Here is a 14640-nt window from a genome sequence, read left to right on the forward strand (position 1 = left end):
TTTGGCCCCGCCTCCCCGCTACTCAGGCAGGCCATTGCCCCCTGGAGGATAGGGTCAGCCTCCCCCCGCTGCCCACTCAGCCTGTCCATAGGTTGGGGTTTGCACAGAGGGTGAGAAATAGTTCTTGTGTTAGGCCGTCAGCCCATTAGAGACACACACAGATACTCTGGGCTGTCAGTGGATCAGCGCAGCACCGTGAAAACACAAGCTCATGAATCCCTTTCTGTGCTTCCAGACCGTCATCAAAGAGGGGATGCTGACCAAACAGAACAATTCATTCCAACGATCAAAACGAAGATACTTCAAGCTTCGAGGGCGGACGCTGTACTATGCAAAAACTGCCAAGGTGAGACTCAGTGGAGGACACTTGACGAGAGGAAACCTCCCGAGAAGCTGCAGGGAAAGCTGGGTTCCGGGTCCTCCCTGGGGAAAGACCTTTGATTCTAGATCTCATGTTCCGAGCGCGTTTTGTAAGCCTCTGGGGTGCTGGGTCTTATGTCTTGTGAACATTGATTTTTCTAATTCATTTCCTTTTTCTTTAACGTCATAGGTCACCAGTGGGGAGATATGGGGAGGGAAAGGTCACAGAAGTAACCATGTTACAAGTAGACATCGTTCTTTTGGAAAGATTGGGGATCACTGGCTTAAAAACCCTCTTATTTTGGCCTAAAAATCTTTTTTTTCCCCAAGTTTTCTGTATTTTTTTTTAATCATTAAAAAAATGGATGATGATGATGATTTTTTTTATTTGTCCGCACTGGGTCTCTGTTGCTTTGCAGGGCCTTTTTCTGGCTGCAGTGAGTGGGGGCTCCTCTTCATTGCGGTTCTTCGGCGTCTCATTGCGGGGGCTTCTCTTGTTGCAGAGCACAGGCTCTAGGCCCTCGGCTTCCTTAGTTGCAGGATACGGGCTCAGCATTTGTGGTCCAGGGGCTTAGTCGCCCTATGGCATGTGGAATCTTCCCAGACCAGGGATGGAACCCGTGTCCCCCATATTGGCAGGTCACTTCTTATCCCCTGTACTACACCAGGGAAGACCTTTTTTTTCTCTTTTTTCAATACATTTTTATAAACACTGTATAGAAACCTAATGTGTGCAACTTGATGACTTTGGAAACAAGTGTATATACCTGTGAAGCTAACTAAAAATATGCTTAAAGTGTGTTGGGCTTTTTGGTGTGTGAAGAGAAGCTGTCTCTGGGCTTTCTAGCCATGATCCTTCCTCCCGTGTGTCATCTTTGTAAGATTTATAGCTAGAATCACCAGGCAGACGCCAGTGACAGAGGAGGAGCTGTTGAGAGTCTCTGAATCACTGCCTGGCTTAGGCGACTGTGGTGTGGCACACTTCAGACACTAGTGTGTCTACAAACCTAGTTTTTGGTGTTCTGAACACCAGTCTTTGTGTTCAGATGCTAATATTTTAGTATTCTTAATAAAAAAACTGGAATCTGAGTAATTTGTATTTTGAGATATATCCCTAGTGAGTTAGTACATTAAAATTTGAAACTGTACAGAGTAACTTGTTTAGAAAGGATTCTGACCACATCCTTCATTAAAAAAAAAAAGACAGACTCGTGTAGTTATTTTAGTTCAAGGGGTGGGGGGGGAGTTACTTGAAAGGCTGAGTCTTCTCTAAGTTGCTAGTGTTTCCTCCACAGGGGACAGTAAGGGTAACAGGAGCTGGGGGGCTGTGACCGGGGGACTTGGGGGGGGAGAATAGAATGGGGAGGGAGATGTCCCAGGCCTGCTTCTAGACCCTCCTTTCTCTCTGGGACTAGATTGTCTCTGCCGTGCCCCTTTGTTTTCTTTCATGGCTGGGTCCCTTCTGTTGGGGTCAGTCTGTCCTCCCCTAGAATCGTTCATTTTAGCCAATACCTTTCTCCCCAAGCGCGCAAGGTGGAGAAAGGAAAGCTGAAAGGACAGAGGACCTCCACTCTGGACCCTGCTCTCAGGTGGACTCGTGGGAGGACGTGTTTCTGACCTCACTGGCGCCGGTCACTAGGGAGCTCCCTGGTCTTAGAAAAGGTCTTGGGCTTCCCCGTGAGCCCTGCGTGCCGTCAGCAGTGGGTCGGGTGAAGTCACTCGGGTCCATGTAGTTCTCACACGCTTGGCTGGGGTCGAGGGAGAGCGGTGGGCAGTCCGGGACGGGCATGCCTTCGCCCCTTCTGACTGTGGCCCCTGTGTTCTTCCAGTCGATCATATTTGATGAGGTGGACCTGACCGATGCCAGTGTGGCTGAATCCAGCACCAAGAACGTCAACAACAGCTTTACGGTGAGTCTGTGGATGCACACCTTTCTTGATTCCTCCGCCACCTTTGGTTTTCCTGTTTAATTTGAATGGGGTGTGTGTGAGCAGTTCAGACTTTTCATCCTTTGCCCTCTGATTGGAGCAGTTCCTGATAAATTTTGAGTTCAAGGTTCGAAATTGTACAGCGGCTGGAGAAAAACCAAGAATTTGGCACATGTAAGCATAAAAGAATGAGAGGGTCCAAACGAATTGTTTAAACACGTTGTAGTTTACATTTCTGTAACTGTTTTACACAGAGATTCATTTTTCAGGATTGCTGTGGAAAATTTGGGAACACAGGAAAGAATGTGGAAGCAATTAGAAAATAACCGTAATTTAGCCACCTCAAAATAGAATGTTGATATTTCTTTAACAGTTGTACACAGAAAACTGTTTTTCATGATCATTGTAGAAAATTTGGAAATGCAGAAAAGAATGTGGAAGCAATTAGAAAATAACTGTAATTTAGCCACCTCAAAATAGAATGTTAATATTTTAGTATACCTATTTTCTTTTTAAAACTTAACCGTCCCACCCCCATATTATAGAAATTATGTTGTACTTTGTGCAAAAGTTCTAAATGCATAAAATCATGTGACCTCAGAGCCTGGGGGTACCCAGCTGCTCACTTTAGAGTGATTATCTTTACGTCTAGAGTGATTACCTTTATGTCTGTCTCTTGAGCAGCATATAGCATGAGATGACAGTGATCCTTTTGATTTGATCCTTTTGATGAAACACCTGTTTGATTTTTTTTTTCTCTTGACAATTTACGGTGATCACTTCCCATGTTGATTGGTCTAAATGTTCATTATATTTTTTAATGTCTATGCAGCATTTCTTGTATGATTTTACAATTTCGGCTTCAGGGGATGACTTTAGAACCTATTGTGTAAGGTATGACTAATTAATTAATAACAGGAATAGAGTATTTTAAAATATTTTTCTTCACGTTATTAAGTAATTTTATCTAGAAATACAGTGGAAGTGAAAGTGAAGTCACTCAGTCGTGTCCGACTCTCTGCGACCCCATGGACTGTAGCCTATCAGGCTTCTCGGTCCATGGGATTTTCCAGGCAAGAGTACTGGAGTGGGGTGCCAGTATGCTTCCCAATTTTTAAAAATTCTTTTGTAACTCAGTCAAGGTGGGTAATTTTCTTCGTGTTTAGGGTCCAACATTTTGAGTTAATGTTAGTTTCAGCTACTTTCAGGTTTTATTTATTTGTTTATGGATTGATTAAGTTGTTGCTCCAAATGGGATATTTCTTCCTCCATTTAAACTTCTGCTTATTTTATTTTGGTGTAATTAACTGTTCTTGGTTTTCCTTTGTGGCTTATTGAACTAGTCAGACTTGCCTGATGGCCTCTTTTATTTTAGTCCTCATTTTATTTGGTCCATTTTTACTTTTCCTGCATTAGTTTATTTTTTACTTACTGGCTGGGGAGAGACATTTTAAACTATGTAAATGAGTTGTTCTTTGATTTGTGGCTTTTAGAGTGTTTAATAGGAGTAGGTGTTGAATTTCACTGGAGTGTTCTGAACAGTAATTTATTATAGATGATCAATTTGGTTTTGAGTATTTGTACACTTTCAGGTTTTTCTTTTCTTTTCTTTTTTAGCTGTGCTGGGTCTTAGTTGTGGCATGTGGGATACTAATTCCCTGACCAAGGATTGAACCCGGGCCCCCTGCATTGGGAGCACCAGGGAAGCCCCTTCGTACAGTTCTTAATAGTAAATTGTTCCTGATAATGTTGAATAGTACAACCTAATTTTGGATTTAGAATTTTATGAAAGCATGTGTGTGCTTAACTCTTTGGGTAGGAGGTATCCTTTGTTGTGTTTTGATTTCAGAGTGCAAGCAGCCCCATAGAATTCATTTAGTAACTTTTCATGATTTTTTGTGCTCTGGAACATTTTTATAGTTTTAGAATTTCTTGAAAATTTGAGAGAACTTAGTTTTCTGGGAGATAATAAGACTCTGAATAAACCTAAAAGGTTTGTTTTTGATCATAGGAACTTTTTAACTTCTTTAGTCCATTTTTGTTATTTACTTTCCCACTTACTCCACACCTTTTAATTTAGTAATATGTATTTACACTTTAAACATAAATGTCTCTGGTTGAATCCCTTTTCACATTTCTCTTTTTAAAAAATTTATTTTTATTTGAAGGATAATTGCTTTACAATATTATGTTGGTTCCCTTTCGCACTTCTAATTTTACTTGCTTAGCTTTTGGTTTTTTGTCATTATTCACTTTGAAAAGAATTGTATTCGAGTAAAGTTGATTTATAATATTGCGTTAATTTTTCCTGTACAGCAGAGTGATTCAGCTATATATATGTATATATGTTTTTCATATTCTTTTACGTTATGGTTTATTACAGGATATTGAATATAGTTTCCTGTGCTATATAATAGGACCCTGCTGTTTATTCATTTTATATATACTAGTTTGCATCTGCTAATCCCAACTCCTAATCCATCCCTCTTCCACCATCCCCGCCCCTTGGCAACCACAAGTCTGGTCTCTATGTATGTGAGTCTGTTTCTGTTTAGTAGGTATGTTCATTTATGTCATATTTTAGATTCTACATATAAGCAATATCACACTGTATTTGTTTTTCTCTTTCTGACTTCCTTCACTTGTATGATAATCTCTAGGTCCATCCACGTTGCTGCAAATGGCATTATTTCAATTTTTTTGGCTAAGTAATATTCCATTGTTATGGAATGGAACACCTCAACTTCTTTATCCATTCATCTGTTGGACATTTAGTTTACTTCTCTGTCTTGGCTATTGTAAATAGTGCTGCTTCGAACATTGGGGTGCATGTTTCTTTTCACATTAGAGTTTTTTAGTCTTTTCCAGATTGATACCCAGCAGTGGGATTGCCGGATTGTATGGAGACTCTACTTTCAGTTTTTAGGGAACCTTCACAATGTTCGCCATGGTGGCCGCGTGAGTTTCCATTGCTTCCGGCAGTTCTCTTTTCTCCACAGCCTCTCCAGTGTTTGTCATTTGTAGACCTTTTGATGCTGGACATTCTGACCAGTGTGAGGTAGTACCTTATTGTAGTTTTGATTTGCATTTCTCTAGTAATTAGTGATTTTGAGCATCTTTTCGTGTCCCTCTTGACCATCTGTATGTCTTCTGGGAGAAATGTTAATTTTGGTCTTCTAACCATTTTTCAGTTGGGTTGCTTGTTGTTTGTTACTGAGTTGTATGAGCTGTTTGGCAGTTGTATCATGTGCAGCTAGTTTCTTCTAGTCTGTAGGTTGTCTTTTCATTTTGTTTATGATTTTCTTTGCTGTGAAAAAACTTGTAGGTTTAGGTTTGATTGGGTCCCATTTTTTCTTTTTGCTTTTAAGAGAACTTGTTCTTAAAAAGAGAGAACTGGTTCTTGGATTATTCAATAATTCCAATTTTTATTACCTAATTCAGTTTCTGTGTTTATATTTATTGTCTTTTCTGCTTTTCACTTTTAAAAATAACTTATTTATTGACTCTTTTTATTTTCATATATATCAATAATTAAAAAACATTAGGGACTCTGCATTTAACTCTGAGTGTATTTCTGTTCACATTCCAATATTCTAAAAGTTGTTTTCTCTTCCAGTAGAAAAATGTTATTAAAGATTAATTGCTTTTATGGTCAAGTTATTGAAGAAAATTTTTAAGTGTATAAATAACATAGGAAGTTTAAACCATCTATATTCCTGTTACCCAAAGATACCTAATAATATATATTAATTGATGTCATTCCCACCAACTGGGTTTTAGTTTTTAACCTACTTTCTTCACTTAATAATGAGCTTTTCTTATGATATCCTTCAAAATCTTGCTTATTAATGTTGCATACTATTCCATCTTATTTAAATGTATAAGTTTAACCAGTCCCTATATTGTATTTTTTTCCTATTAAATAACACTTTAATGTACAGTTATAAATAGATCCTTTTATATATTTCTGGTTATTTCCATAGCTTAAGTTCTTAGAAGTAGAATCCTGTTTGAAGTAGAAAGTGTGAACTTTTAAAAGGCTTTTGAAAAGTAAATGAGGTACTGATACATGTTACAGCTTGGATGGGCCTTGAAAATATACTGAATAAAAGCCAGACACAAAAGACCACATATTTTATGATCCTACATACATGAAATGCACAATAGTCAAATCTGTAGAGACAGTGGATAGTGGTGGCCAGGGGCTGTTGGACGGAGGAGTGCTAATGGGTACCGGATTTTAGTTGGGGGTGTGTGTCAGAATGTTCTAAAATTAGATAGTGGTGATGGTTGCACAACTTTATGAATATGCTGAAAACCACTGAGCTGTATACTGTAAAAGGCTGAATTGTACAGGAATTATGTCTCCATAAAAATAATAGGGCACTGTGCTCTGGTACGATGTGAATTACTGTGGAACTTTGTCAGCCCGGTTGGAGAATGAACCCTGATTTATACCCTGTCTCTATGGGAAAACGTGTTCAGGGTGCCGAATAGTTGACTTCCAGATGTCGAGCTCATTCCTGTGGGGGCAGTCGTGGATGATTCCCAGCCCTCGGGGCAGAGGCACTGTTTCTTTCACATTTACTTTAGATTTTGTTAGTGCTGTAAAAACTAGCTTTTCATCTGAGCATGTACTGAAAGGACATTAAAGCTTAATAGTGAGGCTCCCCAGAAATACTCCAAGATAAGGAGACCTCCCCCCCCCCCACCACCCTTAGCCCGTGAGGGCATCTGGAATTTGGGGATACATGGTGGAGTGTTTGGAGCCACTTGACTGGTGCCCAGTTCCCCAAGGCATGCTTCCATAGAGAGTTGGTAGGTTCTGGGCACTCGCCCACTTCTGACTCCCTGCAGCGTTTCCTGTCTGAACTCTGAACCTGTGCCTTCCCGTGCAGCACCCTGTAGGGATCTGCTTGCAGGCCCTAGAGGGCAGGGCCTGGCCTTGGACTCTGCCAGTGCCTGGTGCCATGTGCTTGCGGAAGTGAGTGCAGAATGAATGAATGTATTTGCCCAGAAGCTACTTCAGTTCCTGGAATATCTCATTTGGTTTTCCAGCTATTCCAGTAGTAATTTCCGAATTCCACAACTTATACTAAAATTGCGTGCCTGATACAAACAACCGGGCAGTGAAAGTCGCTGTTATCATGAAACAGCCAACAGATGGGAACCTTTTGTATCTGGCAAAGAATGAGTAAATTTTGCTCCACATTAACAAAGACTCCATTTTAATTTTTCCCTAAAATGGTCAAAGAATTGTCTCATAAAGACATAAGGACCTGAGGGACAAGAGTCTTCCAGGGGAGATGGGAGGAAATATTTGGGGGAGAGTAGAGAGTTTTCTTTCCTGGTGATTCAGTGGTAAGGATCCTGCCTGCCAGCACAGGAGACACGACAGGGGGTGGTGTCGATCCCTGGGTGGGGAACCTCCTCTGGGGAAGGAAGTGGCGAACCCCTCCAGCACTCTTGTCTGGGAAATGCCATGGACCGAGGAGCCTGGCGGGCTGCAGTCTAAGGGGCCACACAGAGTGGGACATGACTTAGCGATTAAACAACAACAGAGATTTTTATACAGGTTTGATGGAAGAAATGCTAGCAAGGAGATTTTTGCAGCTGGAAAGAGGTCTGCTTGCCTTCTGTTTAAGATTAAAGTGAAGTTGGGATGCAGCTAGAGACACAGATGTGGCTATAGGTTCTTGATAAGGTGGAGCTGTGGCCACGGGAAATCTCAGAAGATGAGAGTAGACAGAGTCCTCTGCGTTCTCACCTTCAAGTGGGCTCACCCCTTAGAAGGCCAGAGAGCATAATGGCAGCATGAAGAAAGGGGATTTGCCAGCCTCATGTCCCAGCCTCTACAGTAGCATGAAATGTTTTCGATAATTAAACATGTTAATGTTAATCTATGAAAACTGAAAGGCTTTCGGTATATTATTGCCAAATGGCCTTTAGAACTTGTATGAGTCAAACTTCATGAAGTGGGTTCTATCCTTTCACAAATGCCATTTGTTAAAATTTTATAACATCTATGCCACTTTGATAAAAATGGTAATTTGTTTTATTTGATTATCAAAGTGAGGTCGAACGTTTCTCACAGTCTTTGGCTGTTTGTATTAATTTCTTTATGAGCTGATTCTGTATGTGCTTTTGGATAGTCAGCTCTGTATTTGGGGGGGTTCAAAATTACCCCTGTCTCTTTCTCTAAGTTTGCCCTCATTGGCTATGCTTGCTTTAGTAGTTCCCTCTTACCCTCCTTCCCCCTTTTTTAAAAACTAGGTTTCATACACCAGTAGTAGGCAAAAGTTGTCAGGGAAAAATGTTTCTCATTTTCCCCTTATACTTCTTTTCTTTCCATTATCTAACATGGGATAATTTAGAAATTATTTCCAGCCTTATCACAAAATTTACAGATTTGTTTTGAAGGTATATTTTAACTAATTCTTCAAAGGAGTTTGTCAAAGCAGCATTTCTGCTTTACTGAGTTTGTATATTGTAAATAATTGTAAAAATTGAAAATGACTTCCCAACTGAAAAGTGCACAAGTGAGTGGGCAGAGCTTCATCGGTAACCACTACCCAGATTCAGTGGTAGCATATGTCTAGGCCCCAGGAAGCTCCCCTAAGTGATCTCGCCCAGTTGTCCCCCAGCCCCCTCCAGAGGAACCACCATGCTACATCTGATACGCTAGATTTGTGTCGACTGTTTTAGATGGTTGATGTAAATGAACTCACATTCTTTTGTGTCTGCTTCTGACCTGTGTGTTTCCACAAATGTCTCATGTGCATTTGAACAGAATTTGCACTCAGTAGTTCTTGTACGCTGGTTAGGACAAAATTTAATCATTTTCCTCAAATCTTTTATAAACTTTTGACTTGCTTTTCTGCTTGTCCTTGAGTTATTGAGTGAGATTTATTAAAATCTTCCACTATGACTGTGGACTTACCTGGTTTTTGCTTTCATCCTGTTAATTTTTGCTTTATATATTTGCAGGCTTGTTATTAAATGCATATAAATTTAAGATTATTTTATATTCTTACTAGATTGACTCCTTTATTATGAAATAAACCTTTTGTTTCTTTTAATGTTTTTTGCCTTAAAGTTGCTTTAGATGCAATACCTTTATTTCTGTTAGTAGTTGTATTGTAAGTAATGATATAGAATTTTCCATCTTTTTAGTTTAAACCTTTTTTGTTTATATTTAAGGTTGTAAGTAGCATATAGTTGTGTGGGTTTTTAAATTGCCTGTTGGATTATTTAATTGGGTGATGTCTTCCATTGGTTTATGTTTAATCTATACTTAGTTTTAGATACTCTTTTATTTGGGTACAAATCCAGTGTATTATTACTTGTTTTCTCTTTGTCTCACATTTTTTATTTTTTGTATCTTTCTTTCTAAAATGGATGAATTATTTCATTTTCTCCCCTCTCTAATTTCATATGCATATTTTAGTGATGTTATTTTGCAGATTGTAAAGTATGTCCTTGACTTATTACTTCCCATCCAGATTAGTGCTTCCCAGACAATAAAGAGATATTAGAGCCTTTGAACTCTATACTCTTCATTAAGGGAAGCCAGTGGCTCAGAGGTAAAGAATCTGCCTGCAATGCAGGAGACGCAAGAGTTGCCGGTTCAGTCCCTGGGTCCGGAAGGTCCCTGGGAGAAGAAAATGGCAACCCCCTCCAGTATTCTTGCCTGGAGAATCACATAGACAGAGAAGATCCTGGTGCGCCACAGTCCATAAAGTCGCAGAGAGTTAGACATGACTGAGCAGCTAAACACGCATACTCTTCCTTGCTGTTGAAATTTAAATTAATTTCTGGTACTTGAAAAGGGAGCTTCTCTGTAGTTGCCTTTCACCTTTCTGCAGTTTGTGATATATCTTAATTTTACATATATTTGAAATTTCACAGGACATTATTGTACAGCAACAGTCACTTAGGTTTGCAATGAACATTGCCTTTTCTGTTGTGATTCATTTCTTTCTGTATTTCTGTGATCCATATGGGGTAATATTCCTTCTGTGAAAAACTCTTTAATATTCCTTTAGTGTTGGTTTCTATTTTTGTTTTGTTTATTTCATCTTTCTGAAGGATGTTTTTGCTTGTTATACAGTTCTAGCATGGCAGTCATTTTCTTTCAGGAGTCTAAAAATGTCATTCCATTGTACTGTAGCTTTTATTATTTTTAGTAAAAGTAATAACTTGTCCTATTGTTTTCCCTTGCATGATAATGTATCTCCTCCCCTCCCCCTCCAACTATTTTTAAGATTTTTCTTTTCCTTTGGCATTGTGCTGTTTTACTATGATTTTTCCAGGCATGATTCTCTGTATTTCTCTTGCTTAGTGTTCTGGCAGTTCTGAAATCTGTAGCTGTGTTCCCCTTCTCTTGTCAGTTTTGGGGAAGTCTTGGTTATTAGCTCTTCAAGTGTTGCCTCCTACCCATTATTTTTTCCTCTTATTTCTGGGACTTTTTTGTTACCTCTTTCCCCTGACTTCTATGTTTCGTGTACTCTTTGAAAAATATTTTCTGTTTTCTTCATTCTAGGTGTTTTATTATCTTTCTTCTGTGTTCTTAGGTGTTTCTTGTCTGTTGTTAAATCTGTCTGGTGAGTTTTTAATTCCACTTATTTTCTTTCAGCTCTAGAATTTTCAGTTGATTTTTTAAAAAAGGGCTCAAGTTCCATGCCAAAACCCTCTCCTCGATCTTGTCTTTAATTTCATTGAAAATATTAAGCATATTTGAAAGTCCATGCCTGAAAACACAAAACATCTGGTTCTACTCTGGGTCTTTTTTTAATTGCCTGGCTTTTTTCTTGCTTTTGTTCCCTTAGTGTTTCCTCCTGGAATACCTGTCAGTCTTGGTTGACAGACATTGTCTGAAAAGTGAAGACAGGTTTAGGCTCAGGATGGTGGTCTCTTCCCAAAGAGAGGATTTATTAATCCTCTGTTTCTGGCCGGTGGGCACAGGAGCAGCAGGTCATCTTAAATCCAGTTTGTGGTCGATCGGATTTGAAGGTGGGCTTCACTTTTTCTGACTGACTGATCAGTCTTCACTTGCTCTGCTTCTGTGGGTTAGTCCCTAGGAGTCTCGGCATTTATTCGTTCTCCATTGGCTTCTGAATTCCGTCGTCTCCGCCAGCCCTGTGGTGTTGTTCAAAAGCTCTGTTCAGCTTCTCAGCCTCTTTGGCTTCCGCTTGTGAATCGGCACTTGTCACTAGTTTGTTTTTTTCTGTATCTTGTCACTGCATGATATTTATAAGTATCTGACATTAAGATCACTCACTGTATACAAACAACACAAGGTGTATAGCCAATATTTTATAATAACTATAAATGGAGTATAACCTTTAAAAGTTGTGAATCACTGTTGTACACCTGAAACTTATGTAATATTGTACATCAGCTATACCTCAATTAAAAAAGAAAAGATCACTCATTATGAAACGTGAGAAATGTTAGATCCCATTTACTTGAAAGATAACGTATTTACTATAGGGAATAAAATTTGGTCTTTATTGCAACTTAGGAAATTTGTTGCTCAGTCTTCTTAGGACCTTACTTTTATCACTTGATCTCCCACAGACTGATAGTGAGGAGTTAATCTCTTTCAAATTCATCCTTTTCTTCTCATATTTCTAACAGTTCTCACCTGCTCTATTTTTGAAGTTCTTTTAAGCACGTAAGTAAATGTTAATACCCTCATTACTGAGTAGTCATTTATTAATAATGTCACATCTTTTTTTTATACTGATTAATCTTTGCCATGACCTATTCTCTGATATTAATATTGCCATACTTTCTTTCCTTTGTTCACAGTTTAATTGACATACTTACTTCCCTCTTCCACCCTTACTGTTACCTTTATATTTCCTGGTTATTTTAGATTTAATCCTTGTAAACAGTAGATTGTTAGAAATTGTTTTAGTTCAGTATGGAACAGTCTGCTAGTAGCAGTGAACATCAGGCGTTTTCTGCTTGTCAGCACTTTTGCATGTCTGACTGCTGCGTTTCTGTGCCTGACTGTATTGTGAGTTAATGCTTTCTTGGTCCCTCTGTTCTGTTCTGCATTTTTGTGAGTTGTATGTGCACCATTCACCTTTGTTTGTGATACTGATTTGTGCTGAAGTTTTCCTTTTTATTTTTTACACATTCACAGCACACAGATTTTCTCATGACGTCTCTGCTTATGGCCAGCCCACAATGGTGACATCATTTTTTAGTCAAGCTTTGTATCAGACAGTGTTGAGCCACATAGCGCATGCTACCCAGTGCTTTGCTTCACCAGTTACTCAGTTGTTCCTTTCAAACTAAGACATTGAGAAAGGACTGAAGAACAAGAAAGTAAGATAATGGAGAATGCTCTGCTTTCCACCAAGGAGCCAGAACACGGTATTTCTCATCAGATGCCTCCCAACAGCACACTGTTCTCTGTTGCTGGTGTTGCGGGGGAGGCATTGGAAACTAGCCTTCATGTTGTTACCATCTTTGAAGATATCTGTACGTTTCTGTTTGAAATCTTGTAGGATTCTCTCTTTGTCCTGAGCAATATTGCTTTTTGCTCACAAATTTGTCTTGATATGTAGAACCTGCCGGTTTCCAGGCTCTGTTTTTGGTTTTCCAACTTTGAAAAATGGTCTTTTCTCTGCAATTCTGGTTCACATGCTTTGTCTTGTTCTTTGGGAGTTCGGCACATTCATTTGTTCATTGTTTCAGCATCTTTCTGTGCAGGGTCTCTGGGACCACGTACCACGCTCAGTGATAAATTTCAGTGGTGAGCGGAAACGGAGAAGGGCTGTTTGTCATCAAGCTTGTATTCAAGGGGGCTCAGTGACTCACAGTGAGGTCTGATTACAGGCTGAGACTGGCGATATGTATGGAAGTAAGGCTGCGTGGGAAGTATGATAAGCCGGGTCCCCACTGGCCTGGTGGAATGGTGGGGAAGACTGCCCCTGAGGAGGTGATGTTTTAACTGAGACTTGAAGAGTAATTAGTGGAAAGTCAACTGAACTGAACAGAGTGTGTGAGTTTGTGCACGTGTGTCAGAATTATGCCTGTAGGAACTTTGGAATGGGCTAGGTCTAGGGCCTAGCATGTGCGAAGGTCGTGCGGTGGGGGCTACAGTTAGGACTGTATGGAGAGGTGAAGGACGAGCCGTGCGGCCTGCTGAGGCCCGAGGGAGAAAGACCACAGGTGCGGAGTGGGTTTGGGACATAGTCCTTCAGCCTGTCCATTCAATAATTTCTCTTGGCAGGAGTCCCAGACTTGCAGTATTGGAATGATTTTCTCTGGCTGCCAGGTGGAGGGTGAAGAGGAAGAGGAAGGACAGGCCTCTGGTTCAGGGGATAGGGGGTAGAGAGTGGGCAGCGACATGGGTGCCCTCAGCTTGGCACAGGGCGAGATGGTTGAGGTGTCAAGCGCTCCGCTTCCGAGCAGCAGGCCAGGTAAATGAGTTGCAGGGTCCAGCAGGGACTAGGGGCCTTGGGATCGTGCAGGGGTGTGTGCATGCAGGCTTCATCTTCCATGTCTGTCATGCTTTTCTGCATTGTTTTAATTTGTTTTCTCTAATTCTGTTTATCAAATTGTATAATTTGATACAAATTTAATTGCTTTTCTTAGTGCTTCTGCGTGTGATTTTCACCCCTGTTCCAGCATAGCTTTCCTGTTCTTTTTACTTCGTTTTTATCTTGACTTATTCTTGTTTGATAGAGAAAGTATTTTAAAAACGCTTTCTGTTTAACCTCATCTTTGTCATGCCTCTGGGGGAGATTGTCCTTTGAGCACCTGCATTTGCTTTTGGATATCCAGAAGTTTTCATTGACTTCAGATGTCGCCCGCCCCCCCCCCCCCCGCCAATCTAGCCATCTCTGATCTCTCTCTAGTGATTCTAGCTGTCTCCAAGTCCTGGGTGGCTTCTTTTGTGAACTTCCCTCGGTAGCCTGGAGCTGTGGAGCGTTCCAGGGGCTGTGGCGCAGTTAGGGTTTAGTGCTTTCGTTCCCTCTTTTCTCCACGTCAGTGGGCCATCACTGGGTTCTGCCTGGGTTCTATTTTAATAAACACTTGATGGAATGTCACCACCTCCTTTAAAGTCATTTGAAGTTTTGGAAGGCAACAGAAACAAATCAAAGCAGTGGGGCACTGGGATACTCCGGCCTCACCCCGCCCCCACCCTCCCTCCCCGTCTGCTCTGAGTCCACCTGCTTTTGTTTCTTTTGTTAAAAGCTGTAACATAACGCTGTCTGTGAGCAAGGGATTTTTGTCTGGTTTGTCCACTGCTGACACACAGTAGGTGTCCATAGTTACATGTCAGAGTGACTCGCTCCAGGGTGGTGGGCCCTGTTCCCTCTCTGACACACAG

At 40.4% G+C, this 14640-nt stretch overlaps 1 protein-coding gene across 1 annotated transcript in view; it reads left to right on the forward strand.

Annotated features, from left to right (window-relative positions):
- The first annotated feature begins 211 nt into the window (after positions 1–211).
- The window catches only part of DGKD (diacylglycerol kinase delta), a 77599-nt gene continuing 63170 nt past the window's right edge, over positions 212–14640 (forward strand). The window contains exons 1-2 of the mRNA XM_040231802.1: positions 212–346; positions 2190–2270. Of these exons, the coding sequence (XP_040087736.1) occupies positions 212–346; positions 2190–2270 (216 nt within the window). The remainder of the gene's footprint in view (positions 347–2189; positions 2271–14640) is intronic.

The sequence above is a fragment of the Oryx dammah genome, unplaced genomic scaffold (assembly GCF_014754425.2).
Source record: "Oryx dammah isolate SB20612 unplaced genomic scaffold, SCBI_Odam_1.1 HiC_scaffold_28, whole genome shotgun sequence".
NCBI lineage: Eukaryota > Metazoa > Chordata > Mammalia > Artiodactyla > Bovidae > Oryx > Oryx dammah.